The sequence below is a fragment of the Lathamus discolor genome, chromosome 16, assembly GCF_037157495.1.
Source record: "Lathamus discolor isolate bLatDis1 chromosome 16, bLatDis1.hap1, whole genome shotgun sequence".
NCBI lineage: Eukaryota > Metazoa > Chordata > Aves > Psittaciformes > Psittacidae > Lathamus > Lathamus discolor.
Window position 1 is genome coordinate 1,483,446 of NC_088899.1, and position 21,125 is coordinate 1,504,570.

Sequence of the window (21,125 nt, forward strand, 5' to 3'; positions counted from 1 at the left end):
GCCACTAAAATACACTCGCACTGAGAAGGAATCCATCGGAATAAATATTGCTTGTAACAAGTACATTCTTTAGAAGCACTGCTGGTAGCACTTAAGATCATAAAAGAAAACTGATTTGCCCAACACTTCTTGTTCATTCCTCATTTACTCTTGGATTGCATTCACTTTGACTGAAACCTTGGTGTCCTGAAACCATTTGTTTCCTGTGTTTGTGGGGAAGAATTTCAAACAAAACGCCTGTTTTCAGTGAATGATGATGTGGGGAATGATTCTCATCAAGCTTAACTTCAGTAAAAAAGCCTTCTGTACTGCAAATGAAGCCCGAAGCTAGGTGACATGATTACTTTTTAGTAAGGTACTAACTTGGACAGGGAAGTGAGGTGCTGCTCTTTATCTGTGCATTCCGACTGGAACTCCAGCTACTGAGGGAGATCATTACATGTGCTGCCCAAGCAGTGAGGTGCTATTCCCAGGGGATGCTGAGCTGCAGCAGGGTGCAGTGCTGCTGGAGAAAGGCAGAGTTCGCTCAGCATTACTGAGCTTTCCTCTGCCTCCCTTTGTGTGCACCTCGGCAAAGCACTTCTGGAGCTGTGGCTCACGTTCCCTAGGAAATAGACAGGCGCACAAGAACACAACCTCAGGCCCCTTTTTGTTTCCCTTGTCTCTCACTGGCTTTTTTTGTTCATCTGCCATTTTACCAGGGCCCCTGTGGTGTTAATTGCTGGTCGGTAGCGTGGCCTTTGAGCAGATCTTCCCCCTGGGGCTTTCCCTCTGCTTATGTATTTGCTGTGACATTAAGCACTGCTTATTCCACATTAGGCTTAGTGCGCTCTCTGACAGGTTTTCTCTCACAAGGTTTCCTGCTCCCAAATCTGGGATTTTGCTTTTCTGCTTTTTATTCAGACCTATGGATTAAAATGGAAAGTTTAGTGATACGCTGTCAGTATTTCCAGCTGGAAATGCAGCCGGAAAACTAGCCTTTTCCCAGGCTTTTTAGCACAGCTTGTACTTCAATGGGCTTGGCTGTGTCATTTTAGCAATATACTGTCTTACTGAAAGCTCATTAAATTGCCTTTTCCTTGTGCTCTTCCATTTTCCATCACTGCAGATTTTATCTGTCCAAAAGCACTTGTCCAATTAATCTCTCCTGCTTCATGTACTGGGCTGTGCCTGATCCCTGTACTTCCCAGGTATGCTGTGCAATACCCTCAGAGGGAAAGGTTGCTGTGGAAAGCAGGCGTTTCTCTATAGAAGCACATTTTTCTTGGCAAGATCCTTCACTGGTGCTAAAGGAAACTGTTTATAACCAGCTGTCAGTCTAACTGGCAATGCCAGGAAAAGCTGGACAGACCAAGAGATGAGATACTGATGTTTTTGCAGGTGGTGGCTTTACTGTTGTTGTTAACTCATCTCAGGGAGGAATGAGGAAGTGAGAGATTTCTGTGTTCCCATCCACAGTGAAAACAGCAGGAAGGGAAACTGAGGCTGGAGTGTGTATTACACACTGTAAAGAGAACTGGACTTGTAGATAAGTGTCCACAGAGAGACAGTAAATAAAATGCTCTCCTGTCTTGCAGGGGGAGCCGATGAGGATCATCTACCGCATGCGAGGGTTACTAGGAGATGCAACTGAGGAATTCATCGAGTCTCTTGACTCCACTACTGGTAATGCATTTGTCTCCTGAAAGCTGGGATTAGATTGGAAGTCTGAGGTTCACTGCAGAGCACTGACATTATTATCCTTACAGCAGTGAGCTTAAAGTTGATTGATGTTGCTTTTGCTACGTTTACATGCTTCACCTAGAGTGGATTGTAACAGGCTTTTAAATCTATACTTTGAATGTGAACACTTGCATGGCACAGGGACCATTCTGCCTGGCCCTTCTTCATATTCCTGCTCATAATTCTTTCCAAATTGGATACAGTTGAAGTGACTTGACTTGCTGGTAAATCTGTCCTACTGTACTCCTCATTTTTACTTCACTATTTTGTCACTTGGACTAAGCTTGCTGTACTGCGCCTGCTTCCTCTCTTCACAATCTGTGTCTGTCCTGTAGATGAAGAAGAGGATGAGGAAGAAGTGTATAAGATGGCAGGTGTCATGGCCCAATGTGGAGGCTTGGAGTGCATGCTCAACAGACTGACTGGAATCAAGGACTTCAAACAAGGCCGGCACCTCTTAACCGTGAGTCTCAGCTTCTGGACTTTGGGGTCAAGAGTTACATGATGGCAAATGCCACAAGCATTAGTGAAGTGTACTCTGATTTGTGTTGCATTTGAGATGTTGGAGCAGAGGTTTCAGTTCACTAGTTAATGAAAACCTGAGGAATTCCTTCTTTCCCTCTCCCATTCCTCCTAAGACTAAATTCTGCCTTGCCAGAGTGTGTTCTGCCTTGGCCTTACTTGAAACCAAAGCTGTCCTATGCTTAAAAGTCTGGCTTGTACTTTACCCCAGTATGCTGGAAACTAGCTATATAAGTGGGTGCTTTGGTTTCAGCAAAATCCTCCTGCTCATTCTGAAGGTACCACTGAAAATGCATTCTCTGTGTTCTGTAGGTACTGTTAAAACTGTTCAGTTACTGTGTGAAGGTGAAAATAAATCGTCAGCAGCTGGTCAAGCCGGAGATGAACACTTTGAATGTCATGTTGGGAACTCTTAACCTGGTAAGGACAGCCTGGACTTCCATAAAGTCCATGTTTTCCATGGACTGCAGTGATTGTTAAAAGTATCTCTGACTGTCATGCTGCCTTATGGCATCTACAGGAGTGCTGGCTTGGCACTGCAAATTACCTGTTAGATATTCCTTATCTGTTATGAGTGGAAGTGTGTGGATCAGTTGAACCAGTTACTGCTGTTCCAGTACTGGTGTTCCAATAACTGCTGCCATCTTCTTCAGGCTCTGGTGGCTGAGCAGGAAAGTAAGGACAGTGGAGGAGCAGCTGTGGCAGAACAAGTGCTTAGTATAATGGAGATCATACTGGATGAATCCAACGCAGAACCTCTGAGCGAAGACAAGGTGAGTGCCTGGGGCTCAGTGCACAAATGGGAATGTTGGTTGGGATTCAGAGATTGCAAATATCTTATTAGTGATGCTGAGCTTCAGGAGCTGTAGAGTGCTAAATGGGAGTCTAACCCTTGTTATGCTTGCTGGCATGTCTTAGCAGGTCTTGGAGGTAGGACGAGAGGAGTGCCCTGAACCAAAAGCACTGCAAGGCTGCTTTAGGATGATTCTTGCACAGTTGTGGGGGTTATTAGGCTCTGCTTGGATCCCTTCCTTGCTGCTTTAGGCCACAGGCCAGTGGGAGACAAGAGAAGACAGCTCTGCCTTGTTTTTGTACGTGTTGAAAACATGATTGATTTTCAGCTAACTGAAAATAAAATCTATCTCAACCAGCCTGAGAATGAGAAGAGTTTCTTGCTCATCTTTTGAAACTCTTGGTGTATGGGGCTCTGACGTCCCTTGGGTTGGAATCGTTAGACCTTTTTGACTAGAAAATGCTTTAACAGTAGGTGGAAGAAGTCAGGTATCAGCTAAAGGAGTTGATACAGCCATTCCACAAGACATTTGGGAATGAGGCTGGATTTTGTTCTTAAGTCTGTCTTTATTAGGGCCTAGACCTCTAATCCTTCAAGAGAGGCTACCAGCAACTAGAGTGGAGGTTTTCTTGAAGGTTATAGATTTATTCCTCCATATAAATCATACTGCATTCTTCCTTTGCAGGGTAACCTCCTCCTAACTGGTGACAAAGATCAGCTGGTAATGCTGCTTGATCAGATCAACAGCACTTTTGTCCGTTCCAATCTCAGTGTCTTGCAAGGCCTGTTGCGCATCATCCCCTACCTGTCCTTCGGGGAGATGGAGAAAATGCAGATTCTGGTTGATCGGTTCAAGCCCTACTGTAACTTTGATAAGTATGTTGTCATGTTTCAACTAAAAGCACGTGAAATCAGTTATACTGACAAGTCTGAACCTTTTATTTCCTCACTGACGCTTACTTCAGTGTAATGCGAAGCTTCGGAGATTCCTAGTGCATAAGCTTAATTTCCTATTTCACTCCTAAGCCATTTGTAAAAGAAATATGTGAATGTGTAGCTGAAGAAGTAGGGCTTTAGTGTGTATTCTGAGACGACAAGGGTCTGAGTAGCTGTTCTGAGTGTCTAAGCTGGAGTATATACATTCAGCAATAATGCAGTGAGGATTACAGGCAGAGATGTTTGGAGAGCCTCCAAGTTACCATTTCTTGTCTTCATTCAGGTATGATGAGGAGCACAGTGGAGATGATAAAGTTTTCCTAGACTGCTTCTGTAAAATAGCAGCAGGAATAAAGAACAACAGCAACGGCCATCAGCTGAAAGATCTCATCCTTCAGAAGGGAATTACACAGAATGCCCTTGACTACATGAAAAAGCACATTCCCAGTGCAAAGAAGTAAGAGTCACTAGTTAATGTATGGCATAATCCTGAATATCCTTGTCTTGTTTCATCACCACAACAATCTTCCAAGCAAGCCATTAACAGGTCCACATTCAGAATCATTTAGACTTGGTACAGCTGTGGTGCAGAGGGTCTGGTGAGACAATGCCACTATAGGGATGAGCTAAAAAGCCTGTCATCTTCCCATTTGATACCTATCCAAGCTGATCTCGTGGATAACACAGTCCTTGTGTTTCCTGCCTGCTCCTTAGCTAGTGCACTGTAACAGAGCTTTTGATGGTCAGCTTGTGAACACAAAACAAATTCCAAGGCTGAGAGCTGGCTCTGTGGGTATTACCATGCATAATGTGGAAGTGGGAGTGTGAATGTCACTTCATTAGTTAATGGACGAGGGACACAGGGGGAAGGGTGCTTGTCCTGCCTACAGCCTGTGCTCTGCCGGCTGTGCTGCTGGCTGACCACCAAGTGCCTTTTCAGCACGGGTGACTGCCCTTCAGCTGCTGCTTCTTGTTTTCTATGCAGTTTGGATGCAGATGTATGGAAGAAATTCTTAGCTCGACCTGCGCTTCCTTTTATCCTTCGCCTGCTCCGAGGACTTGCCACACAGCACCCTGCTACACAGGTAAGGAGACTCTTGTGAAAGCCAGGTAGGACGTGGCTGGCTTGTTATGCTGCTTTTAGTGGCTGTAGCTAAGCAGTTACTTCTATAGTAGTTGGTTCTACACTGTTTTTTGGTGGGCTTGGAGGGACACACCAGCTTCAGGTGTCATCTTCTAGTCTGTAAGAGTCTGGAAGGCAGAGATTTTGACTTCAGTGTCTTCTTACTCTGCATGCTGTGAGATGCACACACCAACATGAGGAGGTAACTTAGATCTGTGCACTGTATAGTATTGATAGGTTTCTCTGGGCCTGGTACTGTTTTAAGGATGCTCTTTATCCAACATCCACATCTGAGCTTGTAGGAATGGCCAGCAGAGAGGCAAATTGCCGTGCAGTCATACACAGTTTTAGGGTCCAGGGCCCATAGTGTAGCAACATCAAAGAAGAAAGACACTTGGTAAAACCAGTTGTAAATCAGTGCTTCTGCTTAGCTGTCACGGGTGGCATTAGAGGGAAAAGTTACTGCTGTGTGCACCTTTTCTCTGAAGAAAGTGCTGTGTTTCAATCCCTGTTAGGTGCTAATAGGCACAGACTCCATTACCAACCTGCACAAGCTGGAGCAGGTGTCTAGTGATGAAGGGATCGGGACGTTAGCAGAGAATCTTCTGGAGGCACTAAGGGAACATCCAGAGGTGAATAAGAAGATTGATGCTGCCCGGAAGGAGACACGTGCAGAGAAGAAACGTATGGCCATGGCAATGAGACAGAAAGCCCTGGGCACCCTGGGGATGACGGTAATGTCTGTTTGCACTGATGGCAGACTAGTGAGCTAATGATCTTTTATTTGTGTCTTGCTAAAGCTGCCACACATGGAATCGTGTTAACTGATTTATTGACAAATATTGCAGAGCTCAAACCCAGTTGCCAGTAGTGGGCTGGGAATTGGAATGGGCGTTCCTGTTCCAGTGGTGCTGTTGTGGTGTTCATCACTGTCTTTTTAACCTCCTCTTTCAGACAAACGAGAAGGGTCAGGTAGTGACCAAGACTGCATTGCTTAAACAGATGGAGGAACTGATAGAAGAACCAGGTCTGACTTGCTGCATCTGTCGGGAAGGATACAAGTTTCAGGTAAAGTGGGATACATTTCCAAAATCTCTCGCCAGCTGAGGGATTGACACAAGGGTTGATGCGTTGGCACTGGGAAATCAGAAATCTCAGGTTTTGTTCTGGGATCAGTAATTCTAGAGGAGACTGGGAAGTGGAAGTGGGTTTCCAGTGAAAACAAACCTGGGTGTTTTTAGTGGAAGTTGGAAAAAGATTTCATAGAACGGTTTGAATCGGAAAGGAGCTTAAGATCATCCAGCTCCAAGCCCATGGGCAGGGACACCACACACTAGACCATGTTGCCCAAGGCCCTGTCCAACCTGGCCTTAAATACTGCCAGGGATGGGACATTTAATCAGTTTGAGTTTGAGGTAGGGACTAGGAAAGATGAAATCCAGTGCAGTGTAAAAGCAGTGCAAAATGTCAGCTGTTGTAGTAGTGAATGATCTTTAACACAGCCCTTGTGTCATCATTGCAGCCTACAAAAGTCCTTGGGATTTATACTTTCACCAAACGTGTTGCACTAGAGGAGTTTGAGAACAAGCCCCGAAAACAACAAGGATACAGCACAGTGTCTCACTTCAACATTGTCCACTACGACTGTCACCTTGCAGCTGTAAGGTGTGTTCTGCTCACAGGCTGGGGGGTGCTGGCTGATCTTATGTTCCAGGATGGCTTGTGAGCACTTGGCCTTGTAACTCGGGATGGGTTTGCTTCTGAGTTGATCACTTTACAGCCTGGGCTTCTCTGGTGTGGTCTGTTTTAATGTGCGAAATGGAGGTCAGGCCTGGACACTGAAAAGTGAGCTCCACGGTTTAAAGAAGCTGTGGAATCGTCAAATTTTGATGATTTCTTAGCCAAAAACTTGCATCCTTCTAACTTGCCTGGGCATGGCTCGCTTTCTCCATGCAGACTTGCTCGCGGCCGTGAAGAGTGGGAGAGTGCAGCCCTACAAAATGCCAACACCAAGTGTAATGGGCTCCTGCCAGTCTGGGGACCTCACGTGCCAGAGTCTGCTTTTGCTACTTGCTTAGCACGGTGAGTAGGAAAAGTAACTTCGCAACCTATAAATAAATGCATTCATTACCTCCTTAACCCCAAGTTACTCCTGAAGATGCAGTGTGAGGTGACAGTATTGATTTATTTGCAACCCAATGACCCCCTGCTTTACGGGAGAAACCTGTCTTGACATCAGAGGATTCCTTTGTGTAGTTCCAAACCTCTCTTGGATAGTAATGAGTTAGAGTAGCCCAACCACTTCCCTGACGCAGATGGTTCATCTCTTGTTAGTATTCTGGTCCATCTTGTGCTGGGTTTGTACAGTCAGGTTAGAAATCAGGAGTGGTAACATCTTTAATTCATTTCAGCCAGGGAGCTGTATCCCACGCTGTGAACATGGGAAAATAGTATTGATGGGGGGAGATATATGTATATATATATATGCAGGTGGAATTGGATTTGCCAGAGTAAGCTGAGAGCCTCCCTTTCGGGAGGTTAATGGAAGGTAGCAGTGATTGCATTTCATATCCTGGTCGTTCCTTGAAGCTTTTCGGTCCAATACTTGCTCGGACTCTGAGCTCTGGTGTGGAAGAAGAAACTTTATTGAAGTTTTTAAAAGGTTCTTGAGAAAGTAACACTTAACTGCTGTTTTTCAGACACAACACATACCTCCAGGAGTGCACAGGGCAGCGGGAGCCCACCTACCAGCTCAATGTCCATGACATTAAACTGCTCTTTCTCCGGTTTGCGATGGAGCAATCGTTCAGCGTAGATACTGGTGGAGGAGGAAGGGAGAGCAACATACACCTCATTCCATACATTATCCACACGGTGCTCTACGTCCTCAACACGTCAGTATCTTTACCCCTGCCTTCTACTTGTAGTCTCAGAAAGGTCTCTCAAAGCTGCACTCTGGGCTTTGTTACATGTATGAGGCAACAAAGATGGGAAATCACACAAAAGCTTTAGGAGGAACCAAACTGTGCGTCTTAAGTGGGCTGTTAGAGGTTTTCTTTGGTTGGAGTTGCTGCCTGAACATGCAGGATAACAGGGAGCCTATTGAGTAAAAGCAATTGGGAATTAGCTTCTCTTTCCCTTCTAGATGTAATTATTACCTCTGGAGTGAACAACAGGGTTATTAGATGAAAGGAACGCTGCCAGCTTCATTTGCTCTGGAGCAGACAGAAGAGAGACACTAGGATGAAGTAATTGTTAGTTGAAAACTTAACCCTGGTATCATTTTATTCAGTATTAAAATAACACAGAAATAACGCAGTCAGTTTTGTTTCCAGTTTTGACATACTAGAATTCCCCTGTAGTGTTCAGGTCCGTGAGGTTTGCCTGGCTTTGAGACACTTTTTTCTATTATTATTACAGCAATCAACAGTGTTTCAGTAAGATCTTCTTTATGCAAAGCATGAGAAAAGGGTGTGCTTTGGCTCGACACTGGTCTAAGTGTACAAATCTATCGGTACCTAAATGCTTTCGGAATGCGTGAGCTGGTCCTGATAATACAGACAATGTAATGCCCGTATGCCTTTTGTTTGTGTAGTTAGATACTAGAAAGACTAATTAAATGAGGCTATAAATGTTAAAATACACTCCTCTTCAACCAAGGTCACTCCAAATGCAGTGCAGGGAAATCTCTCTCATTTTCCTGTCTGGAACTAATCAACATTTTGGCTCTAATACAATTTGTCTATTGTTTTTGCTATCTGTCTCCAGATCCCTGTGCTCTTGTTTTCTGAGTCCCTTGGGAGACACATAAATGAAACTATTCTTTTCATCTTGTTGGGCTGCTTGCTGGCACCCGAGAGTCCAGAATCCGCTGTGTGGCTCTTGTGTTAAAAATGCTTCATGTAGTTTCCAGGCATTATTTTTTCCTAAAGACATGATGATATTAAATGGAGAAAATGGAGAGCTACTGGTTGGCTACCAGCTGTAGCATGTAGTAGATGAAAAGGTCACATAGGAACAGCTTTATCTGCTAAGATGCTGCTTTTTACCTTCCTGGTAGGGAGGGTGTATCTAACCTATCTTGCCCTGTTTGGCTGGCAGCCTGTTCCTGGTGAAGTAGAGCAGTAGACCATGGTAAAGCATGATAGATGTACATAAAGTCTGCTGTAACACAGAGATTGCATGGGCAGCTCTGGGGTGTCAGGACTTCTGAAGAGATTGGAGCTAGGGGAAATATATATATGTATAAGCTTACAGTAAATACACTGTCTTTTTGGTTTTGAAATTGGCCTTTATCCTCTCAGTGATTGCTTTTGAATTTGAATTTTGCTTTCTGAATTACATGAATAATATAAACTGATTCTAAAGTCTGGTGTAGGAGCTGCAGCCACGTGCTTCGTGTCAGATGGGAGAAGGTGCAACCTGAACTCATGGACTGGTTTGCCTTACTCTGTTTTTTTCTCTAAAATAAGGAAAAATAGCTCTGCAGTAGTACTGCCTTCTGGGGCAATGCCAGCTGCCTTGCAGGGCTCCAGTTCCATGCACAGCTCCAAGAAAAAGTGATGGTAGGCTTGCCTGCTCCACTGGGAGCAACTGCTCAAGCAGTGAAGGGATTTGGAAACAACCTGATAGTGCCAAGCCCACACTGCTTTTTCCTGTTCAGGACTGCATGGATGCAGCCCCTCAAAGCTCCTGAGGAGCAGCAAACTAACATGTAAGAGCCAGAGCAGCTGCTGAAGCTTTTCTTGTGTTTCAGGACTCGAGCAACTTCGAGGGAGGAGAAGAACCTGCAGAGCTTCATGGAGCACCCCAAGGAGAAGTGGGTGGAGAGTGCCTACGAGGTGGACGGGCCCCACTATTACACCGTGCTGGCACTGCACATCTCACCCCCCGAGAAGTGGAAAGCTATGAGAGTAGAGATCCTCAAGAGGCTCCTTGTCACCTCCCACGTGCGAGTGGTGTCACCAGGGGGAGCCAGCAGGTTAGCCATGCCCCAGCCGGTGTGCTCCTGCCACTGTCACTGCAGTGAGAGCTCCAGGCAGCTTACAGAGAGATAAGGAAAGGAATGTGTGTGTTCTAGAATAGCAGATACTGACCCTTCTGGGAAGTTTTGTATTCAGCGTTGCAGCGGTGTGAGCAGGAGCATTCAGTTCTGGATGTTTTCTGGAGTGCATGAATTAGTTGATGAGTGGAAATAATGGTTTTCCTAGGAATATAGCTAAAAGTAGGAGAATGGTAAGTTTAATGGCTTTAACCTGTCAGAGGGGAGACTGAGATGAGCTCTTAGGCAGAAGTTGTTCCCCTGTGAGGATGCTGAGGCACTGGCACAGCGTGCCCAGAGAAGCTGTGGCTGCCCCATCCCTGGCAGTGTTCAAGGCCAGGTTGGACACAGGGGCTTGGAGCAAGCTGCTCCAGTGGAAGGGGTCCCTGCTCGTGGCAGGGGTTGGAGCTGGAGGAGCTTTAAGGTCCCTTCCAACCCAAACCATTCCATGATTATTTTCCCCCTGTACCAAGTGAGATGTAGTAACGCTGTAGTAACTTCTGTCGTGTGCTGTTTCAGAGCTGCTAGCATGCTCTCTGCTTGCTTTACTAAAGAAGCTGTTTCTGTGCTCTTTTGATCAGTGCACTAGCTTCTTTAAATAGAAAAATAGAAATAGAAATCAAATGCCATTGCTTTTAAAAAAGAAAAGAATCAATAGCAGCTGTCAGGCACTTGAAGCACAAGAATAAGTGGCTGTGCCTGACAAAAGCACATATTTCCAGAGAAGGAAGGAGAATTCCAGTTACTGAAAAGATGATTTTAAATAGCTGTCATAATTAGGAATACATTCATTATTATTCTAAGTCGCCTTAAAGGGCATTCTTATTCTGATGACATTAATTATGTGTTTGATAAAGTCATTACATTGTAGTAACACACAACACAGCATGCATCAATGCTATTAAAGGCATCAAAAGGGAGAGAGCCCTTAAAGGGGCTCCTGTATTGATTTCTGTGCTAGTTTCTGCTCTTCAGGCTCAGCCTGTTCTGTGTCTCCTATTTTCACCACCCTGCCTGAGTTCTGGGAAAGGGGGTTTAACACTGACAGGAGATGTTATTGTGGACACAAGGGTGTGCAGCTTTCATGTGGCTTGTGAAGGAGACTGGCAAAGCAGAGCTGTGGGTTTGCTGTGGATGTTTGGTGTTTTTTATCCCTCAGTAAAAGATTCTGTTTATTTCCCAACTTATTTCTAACCGTGACTGTAGTAAAAGCGTATTGAAACAGAGCAAGAAACTTCCAGCTGAAGCATCCAGTCTCTGGAATTTGAGGGGAAAACACTCAGAAGTAGTTCTCAGGAATTATGTCAAGGTTTATTCAAGGACTTGCTTTAATCCCTGCAGACTAAGAGAGCACAAAGCCTGCTGCTGATAATACCTCTCAGCAATAGAAATATGGCAGTTCTTATTTCCAAGGGCTGGGCTCATTTATTCTTGTGGAAAATCAGGAAGAGGGCAATGGATGGTGAAATGCTCGGCAGATAAGGGCCAATACCTTGAATTTGAAGGCCAAGGCAAAGAGAAAGCCAGTGTCTGTGACATCAGAGTAATGTGTCTGCATACAGAGATTACAATTAGCATTCCACATGAGATGCAGTACAAGGGTGCTCTCTGGGAACTCCACCATTCAGACTACATCGGGGTGGTGTGGACTGAAGGTTAGGGAGACACAAGGACTTGTTGCTGCCTTTAGGGGAGGAGATGGAGAGAAGTCGCTGTAGCAACCAACAGTGCATCTAAAAGCAGCTGAGGATCAATTTGTGATCCTAAAAAGGGCCTGTAAATCTTATTAATGATCATGCAGGCAATATTCTGTATTCCCTCATACTTAAGTGAAGGCAAGAAACTGTGCCTGTGCCCTGTCCTGTGGTTAGGTGTTTCTGCCTGCTCAGCTGGATTAGTAAAACACATTTCAGGAGAATCAAGCCCAAAATGTCTTCTGTCTGTGCCAGGAGCTGCAGTTATCAGTTTGTCTGCAAGAGCAAAGAGAGAGATTCTTTGGTTTAGAAGCACTTTGTATTTAAACCCAAAGATGAAATTGCCAGAATGGATTTGTTCTTTTTTTGTAACTATAACTTACAAATGCCAAAGAGCTGAATCAAGTGACCGATTACCTGCTTGTTATTCCTGAACCAGGAATTCTAGCTAGAAAAAGCCTGTAGACACTTCCCAGCATAGCTTTCATCTGGAGTTTGGGAGGAAAATATCCTTCTGGTTTTTCCCCTTTGCTCTGACTGTGACCTTTGTAAAATATTCATGAAGAAGCAAGGTTCCTGAAGCATTGATGTCTAGCTTTCTGCTGGCAGCCCACGTACAACTGCTGAGCCTGAACCAGCTTACATTAATGACAAGGCTGCAGCTATTACATGGAGTAGCTGTTCCAGAAGGTAGCTACCAGACTTAACCCACAAGGGCCTTTTAGTTTTCAATTAAAGGAGCAGACTCCAATTAGATCAAACCCATTCACATAAAAAGAAACCCTGGCTTGCAGTATTTGGGAGTCTAGAATTAGCCTCGCTCTGCGTTGCTGCTCTTCCCGTGGAAATTTAGTCACCTTTACTAATTGGTTTTCCTTTCAGTAATTAAGCTTAGTGCCCAAGCAGGCTGCCACCTCCCAGGCTGCCTGTGTTAAGGGCAGACACACAAATGTAACCTTTGAGAAGAGCAGAAAAATGCTTTTCTCCCCCCAGAAATCCCCAATTGATGGCAGATTTCGGGTCAGACAATACCCTTTTGTCTTGCTGCCTTGTGTCAGTGGCAGCTCATCTAGTTCTGGATGCATAAAAAAGGGCTTTTTCTTTCCAAAGCTTTTAAGTGGTGAGCAGGAAGCAGCATGTGATGGAGGCAAAGGTACCTGAGAAACACATGCAAGAAAATTCCAAAGCCATTAGAGCTGCTGGCAGGAGGTTCCGCCTTGCCAGGACCTGTTTGTGATTAATCCTGTAGCCTTTGGGAGCTGTTATCCCGGGACAGCTCTGCACCTTTTGGAGCATTTCTTCAGCCAGATGCTGAAGTTCCAAACCCAGACTCCTTTCACAGTGACAGAATAATCGAGAAGGTATTAAATGAGAATTCCTCCATTTCTTCAAGGATGAGATATTTCCCTTGAAGTCTTTCAGAAATGCTTGTGTGAGTTAGAAGCGGACCTGTGTTCTCTGCCATTGATACAGACCGGGTCTGAAACCTCCGTTTAGTTATTTCTGCAGGAATCTGCTGCACAGGGAGCACACAAATGGGGGATGTGGGCTGTTTATTCCAACTGGGCTGTTGACTTCCTACTAGTCTCAGCAGTAAACTTCCCTCTGTGCTTGTTTTCTTCCTGTGAAATAAGGTTTTATTGGTTAACCTGCTTTGGCTGCTTCAGGCACGGCTGGGCAAGTGACTTCCAAGCCATAGGAATTGTACAGAGGTTGTGGACACCCAATGTTTGTTTTGTGTCCAAGAGCACACAGCAAAGCGTACTCGGATCTATTCCCGTGTGGATTATTGATAGGCTTTTTGGCTGCTTCAGCTTTCATGCTATTCATCAAATGGGTTACCAAAGCATAGTAAAGTGATTAACTCCAAGATTGATTTCATTATCTTCCTAGACTGGCAGATAAGACAGTGAAGGACTATGGAACATACCGCTCTGGCCTTCTCTTCTGGGCCCTAGTAGATCTCATTTACAACATGTTCAAGGTAAGAGAAAACCCTGAAGTTCATTGATACCAGCTTTCTAACCTGAACAACTACATGTGTTGGAAATAGAAGGGAGAATTTGAAGCCCCTTTTTTCCAAGAACCTTGTGAAACATAAAACTTCACCTTGGATGAGCAGAAAGGCCATAAGAGGCTGCTTGTGCTTATTGCACCTCTTGATGTTTGGTGTCTGAAGAATTGAGAGGCTTTTTCCACTCCTGGACTGTGTATTTGCTTATTTTTGTCTGTTCATCATTCACTAAAGCAAGGACATTCAGAGCTGCCCCAGGGAAGCAGTGGGTAAGGAAGGAGGTAGCGGCATCCACCAGAAGGAAACCTGCAGCTTCCAAAGAGGGTCAGATAGAGAGTAAGAAAATGCCTGTGACCTTGCTCTGCATTCTGTACAAAGCAGTCACATGTGGGGTAATTTTCACTGTGTGGCAGGGGGTGCGAGTCCAAGAGCAACAGGAGAAGGGATCAATTATTGTTCTACACTGTTATGTTTTGGACTGATTTGATCCCCTTTTCCCCTCTCATAGAAGGTGCCTACCAGTAACACAGAGGGAGGCTGGTCCTACTCTCTTGCTGAATTCATACGACACAATGACATGCCAATACACGAAGCTGCAGACAAGGCCCTGAAAACCTTCCAGGAGGAATTCATGCCGGTGGAAACGTTCTCTGAGTTTCTGGATGTGGCTGGTAAGTGTGCACTTTCCCTTTTATAGGCTGCCTTATGCAACTCGTGACTGCTTGAGACAGCAGCATTCCTGACACCGCTGCAGCAGCTTGTTTGTTCTCCTGGTATTACCTAAGCTATTTCAAACACAGTTGGGAGGCAACACTTGAGCATCCCCAGGCAGGAAAATTTCTCTCACCTGATCCTCAGTCTCCTCTCTTAAATATACATATGTTCATCACAGCTTAAAGGTGCTTTGGGGAATATGTGGTTTGAAGGTTGATGAACAGATGTGACTGTGTACTCAAGGCAACAGTTCAGTGCAGAGAGAGTTCCTGCATAGAATCATGGAATGGTTTCTGTTGGAAAGGGACCTTAAAGCTCATCCAGTTCCAACCCCCGCCACGGGCAGGGACCCCTTCCACTGGAGCAGCTTGCTCCAAGCCCCTGTGTCCAGCTTGGCCTTGAGCATTGCCAGGGATGGGGCAGCCACAGCTTCTCTGGGCACCAGCGCCTCAGCACCCTCAAAGTAAAGAATTTGTGCCTTATCTCCAACCTGAACTTCCCCTGTTTCAGTCTGAACCCATCACCCCTTGTCCTGTCACTACAGCCCCTGATGCAGAGCCCCTCTCCAGCATCCTTGCAGGCCCCTTCAGACACTGGAAGCTGCTCTGAGGTCTCCACGCAGCTTCTCTTCTCCAGCCTGAACAGCCCCAATGTTCCCAGCCTTTCTCTGTATGGATTTTGTATCCCCAGGAGTCAGGAGATGCTGAAAATGAATGTGCAGTGAAGCTGCTCTTAGTTCTGTCACAAGTTTGTTGTGCTCCAGGCTAGTCTCTTTCTGCCTGATGTACAGAGCTGCAGGCAGCCAGCTAGCAGGGTCTTTACAGTTGCTCACTTGCACAGGAACATGTGCCATATGGATTTAATGCACACACTTTTGGTCCCTTCTACATCCAACAAGGGTTTATCTTTGTCTTTGTCACACTCAAAATAACGCTGCAGCTGTCATTATTAACTTAGACATGTCCTAGCACAAATCCCCAACGTGGGCAGGAAAAGCTGCTTTGTGGATCTAATTATTCTGTCTTATCTTCTTTTGTTTTAAAGGACTCTTGTCAGAAATCAGTGATCACGACAGCTTCCTCAAGGATCTTTTGAACTCCATCCCCTGAGCCGCCAGCACAGCGAAGCGTTGGGCAGAGACTACACTAGCTTGCCTTCCATCCCTTTGTGTTCCTCCTTGTGCAGTCTGTCCCTTCCCTGAGGAGTGCTGCAGTTTTGGGGGAGAGTTTTTTGATTAATTCTTTTTTTTTTTTTTTCTTTTTTTTTTTTTTCTTTTCTACAATTTTTCCTCTTGAAGTGATTTGGAATTTAGATTTGTTTTATCTTGTATTTCAGTGCTTCTATCTGTAAAGCCTTTATGTATTCAAAGCTGGTTGAAAGAACTTGTACAGAGAGGAATCCAAACCAGTAAATCTTAATGCTTTAGTGTGCACCTCTTTGAAGTTAAATAAATCGAACAAATGGGTAAGATGGGTTTGACTAGTACTTGAACCATGCAGCAGCCTAAATGCCAAGTTCTTTCTCATCTTTTCTTTCAGAGCTCCTTCTCTCAGGGCTTGGAGCTGCTGCTCTTTCCGGCCCATAGTCTGGACAAGGAGACACAGGAAACAAAAGGCTTGTAGCAAGCGAGGAAACAGACTGACACTGTCTTTACTGATTTTACATGCAGAGCAGGTTTCCCCTTGTGGGACATGAGCCTTAGAGACTTATGGACTGCAAGGACAGCGTTTCCCTCCAGCCCTTCTCCACCTGGGTGAGGGCATCTGGCCCTGCCACCATCCCCTGGTGCTTTGCATTGCCCCTCTCAAGGCATGTTGCATATCCCAGTGTCTTCCTGACTTCACTCTCACCAAGGCTGTGTTCAAAGCAGGCCTGCATGCTGTGGCCTCTGGTCATGTAGTACTGATGGCCACGTTCCCTCTCAGAGGGATATGCTGCTGGCCTTGAATTTGTTTTCTCTCTCGTAAAATTCACAGCTTCTGCAAAATGCATGGAAAATCACATGGAAATGCACATTCCTGAGCCGGCCACTCGCCCCTTTGATAGCTTCCATTTTGGTGTGCATGCCCTGGCCTGACACCAAGTACCTGCTTTGGATACAGCCTTGCCTTTTCTCACCCAGTTGTGCATGCTGGTAACTTACCTTTACCACCAGTTCTGCTGTCCTGTAACCCAGCTGACACGTGGTTAAGCTGGAATCTAATAAAGCTTTCCCTGTCTTCCTTGTCTCTGTTTGAACTTGAATTTCCGCAATCCTAACACAGTCCCATCCCATACATAGTAATTATTTTAGAGGCTGAAGAACTCAGCAACCTATTTGATGCCTTTTGTTGATGTGGAGCACACATTATGATTTGGCAATTAGCAAATGGGTGAAGGCCCAAGTTTTGTCTTCTTGCCTCCGTGGGTGCTTATGTCATTCCTGGCAGTCGGATCTGCTTCTGGGGAGGAGCACTGAATAGCAAACCACCCTGAGAAGCTGGGGTTGGTGTCTTACAGGGGACTCAAGGACATGTCAGTGGGCTGCTGTGTTGGTTGGGTAGATGTGTCTTGCCTTATGAAGGTACAAGAGCGAGACTGATGTGTGGACTTTGTTCTTTAGTACAGAGATACTGCGTTTCGCCTGCCTTTTAACCACATAAAAGAGAAAAACACACCTTGTTTTAAAAGCCCTGTGAAGTCAAACCTAACAGTCTTCTCTCCAAATAAGCAGCTGTAATAACCTCTGGCTGGTTGCACAAGCGTTGCTCACCGATACCGGTGTGTGGTAGCTTGAGCAATACTAAAACCCCTTTGACTGAAGCCGCGCCACGTTCTGACTTTGGTTTTTGTGTAAGAGAGACTGGTTAAGCTGGGCACAAGAACTATGAACGTGCTTTGGGAAGCTGGGATGGACAGTGGGCTGCATTGTCTTCTCCCTTCAGCCGCAGCCTCCTGTGCCCAGCCATCCCTCAGCATCTGCTTCTCTGCCATTGCCTCACTGGCACAAGGACAGATGTTACACAGACCTCCTGCAGCATCTTTCTTCACCTTACCTACAAGGTAACTTCAGCACAGCTCCAGTTTTTCCTGCTGCAGATCCCGGTGCAGCTCTGTTTATGTGGCACAGGTCTTTTACAAAGCCGGTCTCTGCTCTGGCAGGAACCGGTAGAGTTTATACCAGCAAAATCATTCTTTTTCCACCCATGCAGCTGAGCAGATCCTTAAACTTACCAGGAGCAGAACGTGATCACCATCTCTTCACTGACGTTCCTACAACCACAAGGAGGAAGGGTCTTCAAGAGAGGACATACACACTGTGTCCTTACGAGTGTAAGCACAGTTGCAGTAACTGCTGAGAGCTGTTCTAGGTGGTTTTGCAAAGGCCCAGCGATGTATTTTGAAAAACAAAGGCGGCACATCCATAAACCACAGGAGGCTTGAAAAGAAGGTGGGAACAACGTGACAGTGCTTCTGCACAGCAGAACAGCCTGGGAAGGACTAAAGGCTCATAAAAACTACCCCAGAAGACCTAAAGAGGGAGAACAAGAGTGTTTTGGATAGTTTCAGCTGACACAGGCCACGCAGAGGCTCAAACACTCAGTGTGCACAGGCTGCATCATCCCCCATGGGCTGGGGGAGTCAGCAAAGACTTTCTGGGGAGTGTTACTTAAATTAGAAGTAAGAGAGAAGCAAGACTAAGGGAAAATGCCTCAAAGCAGGTAAAGTGACTCAAACTGATGGACCAAAGCAGCAGCTGAACACAGAGTTCTGGAGGCAAAACCCCTTTGTGGGCACAAGAACCGGGGTGGCCTGGGACTTGAATGGAACTGGGGCTTGCTCCCTAAGGTGGGAAGCTCTTGACCTTCCCCCTCGTATTTCCTGACGGCTTCCTTCATCCTGGTGCCTGTTCCCTTTTCAAGCAGGCAAATGCCCTTCTGGAAGCTGTAGGTGGCTGAGTGCTCTTCTGACCAGGATGGGAAGCCTTCCTCCTGCTCCTCTGCCCTGCCAACGCTTCCAGCTGGCTCTCCATCCAAGCTTCTCTCCTGTGTTTGCCTCTTACTGCAATAGCCTGGAAGTATTTTCCATCAAGCGGTGGATTAGGGCTGCTGAGCATAAACACGCTGAGCTGCAATGCTTCAATGCCATTAAAGATTCCCTGGACTTTTTCCGATGCAGGAAAAGCGATTTATCTCTCTGGACATGGATCCATGCAGCTTGTTTTCCAGGCAGGGGATGGACACATGGATCATGTACATTCAGGAAGACCATGGTGGAGCCTCAACGATCACTTGGACACATCTCGAATACAGAACTCTGGAGCAAGGAGCCTCTTTTCTGTTTGTCCAAAGCTTTTGGGAAGCCTGAGCACACTCGGGACCAAAGGTTACCTGAGTATTAGACAACAAAATCCCATTTCATACAAAGCCATTACCAGTTCCTGCCATGGCAATGCTCCAGGAGGCTACAGCAAGGCAGTGAGACACCAGACGTGTGCCACAGGCCACTGAACCACATGAAAACAGCTCCTATGGCGCGGCTTGTTCTTACCTGGGCAGGAAGGTTTGTGTTGTGTTTGATGAACCGGGGCTTGATGGTTTTATTTGAACCAAAATGCTTCCTGAGGTGCCCAAGCCACGGGCTCTGGGAAGCACAGGGGCTTTTCTGTTTGCCGGGTGGCTAATTCATAGAACCCCAGCCTGGTTTGGGTTGGAAGGGACCTTAAAGCTCCTCCAGCTCCAACCCCTGCCACGGGCAGGGACCCCTTCCACTGGAGCAGCTTGCTCCAAGCCCCTGTGTCCAACCTGGCCTTGAGCACTGCCAGGGATGGGGCAGCCACAATTTCATTGGACAGCCTCTTCCAGTACCTCACCATTCTCAAAGCAAAGAATTTCTTATCTCCAACCTGAACTTCCCTGTTTCAGTTTAAACCCATCACCCCTTGTCCTATCACTGCAGTCCCTGATGAAGAGTCCCTCTCCAGCATCCTTGCAGCCCCCTTCACACACTGGGAGCTGCTCTGAGGTCTCCACGCAGCTTCTCTTCTCCAGCCTGAACAGCCCCAGTGTTCTCAGCCTTGCTCCATACAAGAGGTGCTGCAGCCCCTGAGCATCCTCGTGGCCTCCTCAGGACTTGCTCCAACAGCTCCGTATCCTTCTTATGTTTCCCAGGGCAAGATCCCCACTTTGCTCATCAGAAGGGCACAGCACGGGGCTGGACTGTCCCATCCCTGCGGCTGCAGGAAGATTACGCCAGGTTTTGCCAGCCCAGCCCTTGCTGTCTCCGTTGCAGCCCTTGCAGCCCTTGCTCTGCAAACACTGGGCACCCTCGTGCCGGCTTTGCCCTCTGCCTGGGACAACAAAGCAAATCTTCTGCTAAACTCCCTCCCTGCCCCAGCCACACCTTTGGGGCCAGCCCTGTTTTCAGTCTGGGGCTTATTTCTTACCATTTTATGCCCCACTGAACTCAAGGATGAGGTCTGACCTCCTCCAAGCAGGTAAGGGACAGAAATGAGTACAAAAGATGAGTATTTGCCCAGAGAAGCTGTGGCTGCCCCATCCCTGGCAGTGCTCAAGGCCAGCTTGGACACAGGGGCTTGGAGCAAGCTGCTGCAGTGGAAGGGGTCCCTGCCGTGGCAGGGGTTGGAGCTGGAGGAGCTTTAAGGTCCTTTCCAACCCAAACCAGGCTGGGCTTCTGTGATCCCATGAAAAAGCACCAAATCCAAGTTCCCAAATTGCCTTTAAATTCACAAGTGAAACCAGCAACTTTCCAGCCTCTCCGGAGAGCAGCCAGCCTGGAGAGCAGCATTCCCAGAGCATCCCAGGGGACCTCCCGTGGTCCATGCGAGCTTATTTAGAAGCCACCCGTTGGGTCGCATCCCTGCCAGATTCCAGATCAGAAAATCCAGCTTGGCTTTGACTTGCAGGGATGATTCACAGCTCAACACGTGCCGAGCTGAGGGCATGGGGAGGAACAAGCTGTGCGGCTTGCAGAGACCACTGAGGAAGATGGTTGGGTGAGTTGAGTTCAAAATCGCGTCAGGGATGTCTCCCACAGCATATAAAGCTGCTGGGAAAAGTGAGCCCCAACCCCCTGATCCTCCAGGAACAGTTATTCCCTTGCAGGTTTCCAAAAGAGGAGAAAAATGAATTATTAAACCCCCATTTCGAGGGTTTTTTGGCAGGATTGATCCTACTCATTCGCATCAACTTGAGGAGGAACTGGCTCCATCCCTTTCATCAATATCTTGGATGTCAGCAGAGATCCCCTTCCCAAAGGGAAACGCACTGGTAGGAAGAGATGCTTTTTCATTACGGGGTCCCCAGGTATCACCCCCCAAAAGGGATCAGCCCCCAGGTTTCAGATGGGGAATGTGGCTCTCAGCCCGCTGAGCTCTGTGCTGCCTCCTGAAAGGTTCTGACTGTTCTCCGGTTTTCATAGCCTTTATTAGCAGGATAATCCCATGCTTAGTGCTGTTCCCCACAGCCGGCTCTGTTGCTGCAGGTCCCAGGTTTGGAGCAGGAGTTACAATCTCTCCCCAAACCTCTTCTGCCCCACAGGGATTTTTCCCTTCATCCCCCCCGCTG

General features: G+C 46.5%; 1 protein-coding gene across 3 annotated transcripts in view; it reads left to right on the forward strand.

Annotated features, from left to right (window-relative positions):
- The window catches only part of UBR4 (ubiquitin protein ligase E3 component n-recognin 4), an 80,550-nt gene extending 63,770 nt beyond the window's left edge, over positions 1–16,780 (forward strand). For all 3 annotated transcript variants that reach the window (XM_065696738.1, XM_065696739.1, XM_065696740.1), the window contains 16 exons: positions 1,578–1,665; positions 2,058–2,185; positions 2,557–2,664; positions 2,898–3,017; positions 3,723–3,913; positions 4,257–4,430; positions 4,959–5,058; positions 5,612–5,830; positions 6,051–6,164; positions 6,619–6,761; positions 7,053–7,178; positions 7,796–7,990; positions 9,853–10,077; positions 13,725–13,815; positions 14,354–14,516; positions 15,604–16,780. In XM_065696738.1, coding sequence (XP_065552810.1) covers positions 1,578–1,665; positions 2,058–2,185; positions 2,557–2,664; positions 2,898–3,017; positions 3,723–3,913; positions 4,257–4,430; positions 4,959–5,058; positions 5,612–5,830; positions 6,051–6,164; positions 6,619–6,761; positions 7,053–7,178; positions 7,796–7,990; positions 9,853–10,077; positions 13,725–13,815; positions 14,354–14,516; positions 15,604–15,668 — 2,250 coding nt within the window. In that variant the 3' untranslated portion in view covers positions 15,669–16,780. The remainder of the gene's footprint in view (positions 1–1,577; positions 1,666–2,057; positions 2,186–2,556; positions 2,665–2,897; positions 3,018–3,722; positions 3,914–4,256; positions 4,431–4,958; positions 5,059–5,611; positions 5,831–6,050; positions 6,165–6,618; positions 6,762–7,052; positions 7,179–7,795; positions 7,991–9,852; positions 10,078–13,724; positions 13,816–14,353; positions 14,517–15,603) is intronic.
- The last annotated feature ends 4,345 nt before the right edge of the window (positions 16,781–21,125 follow it).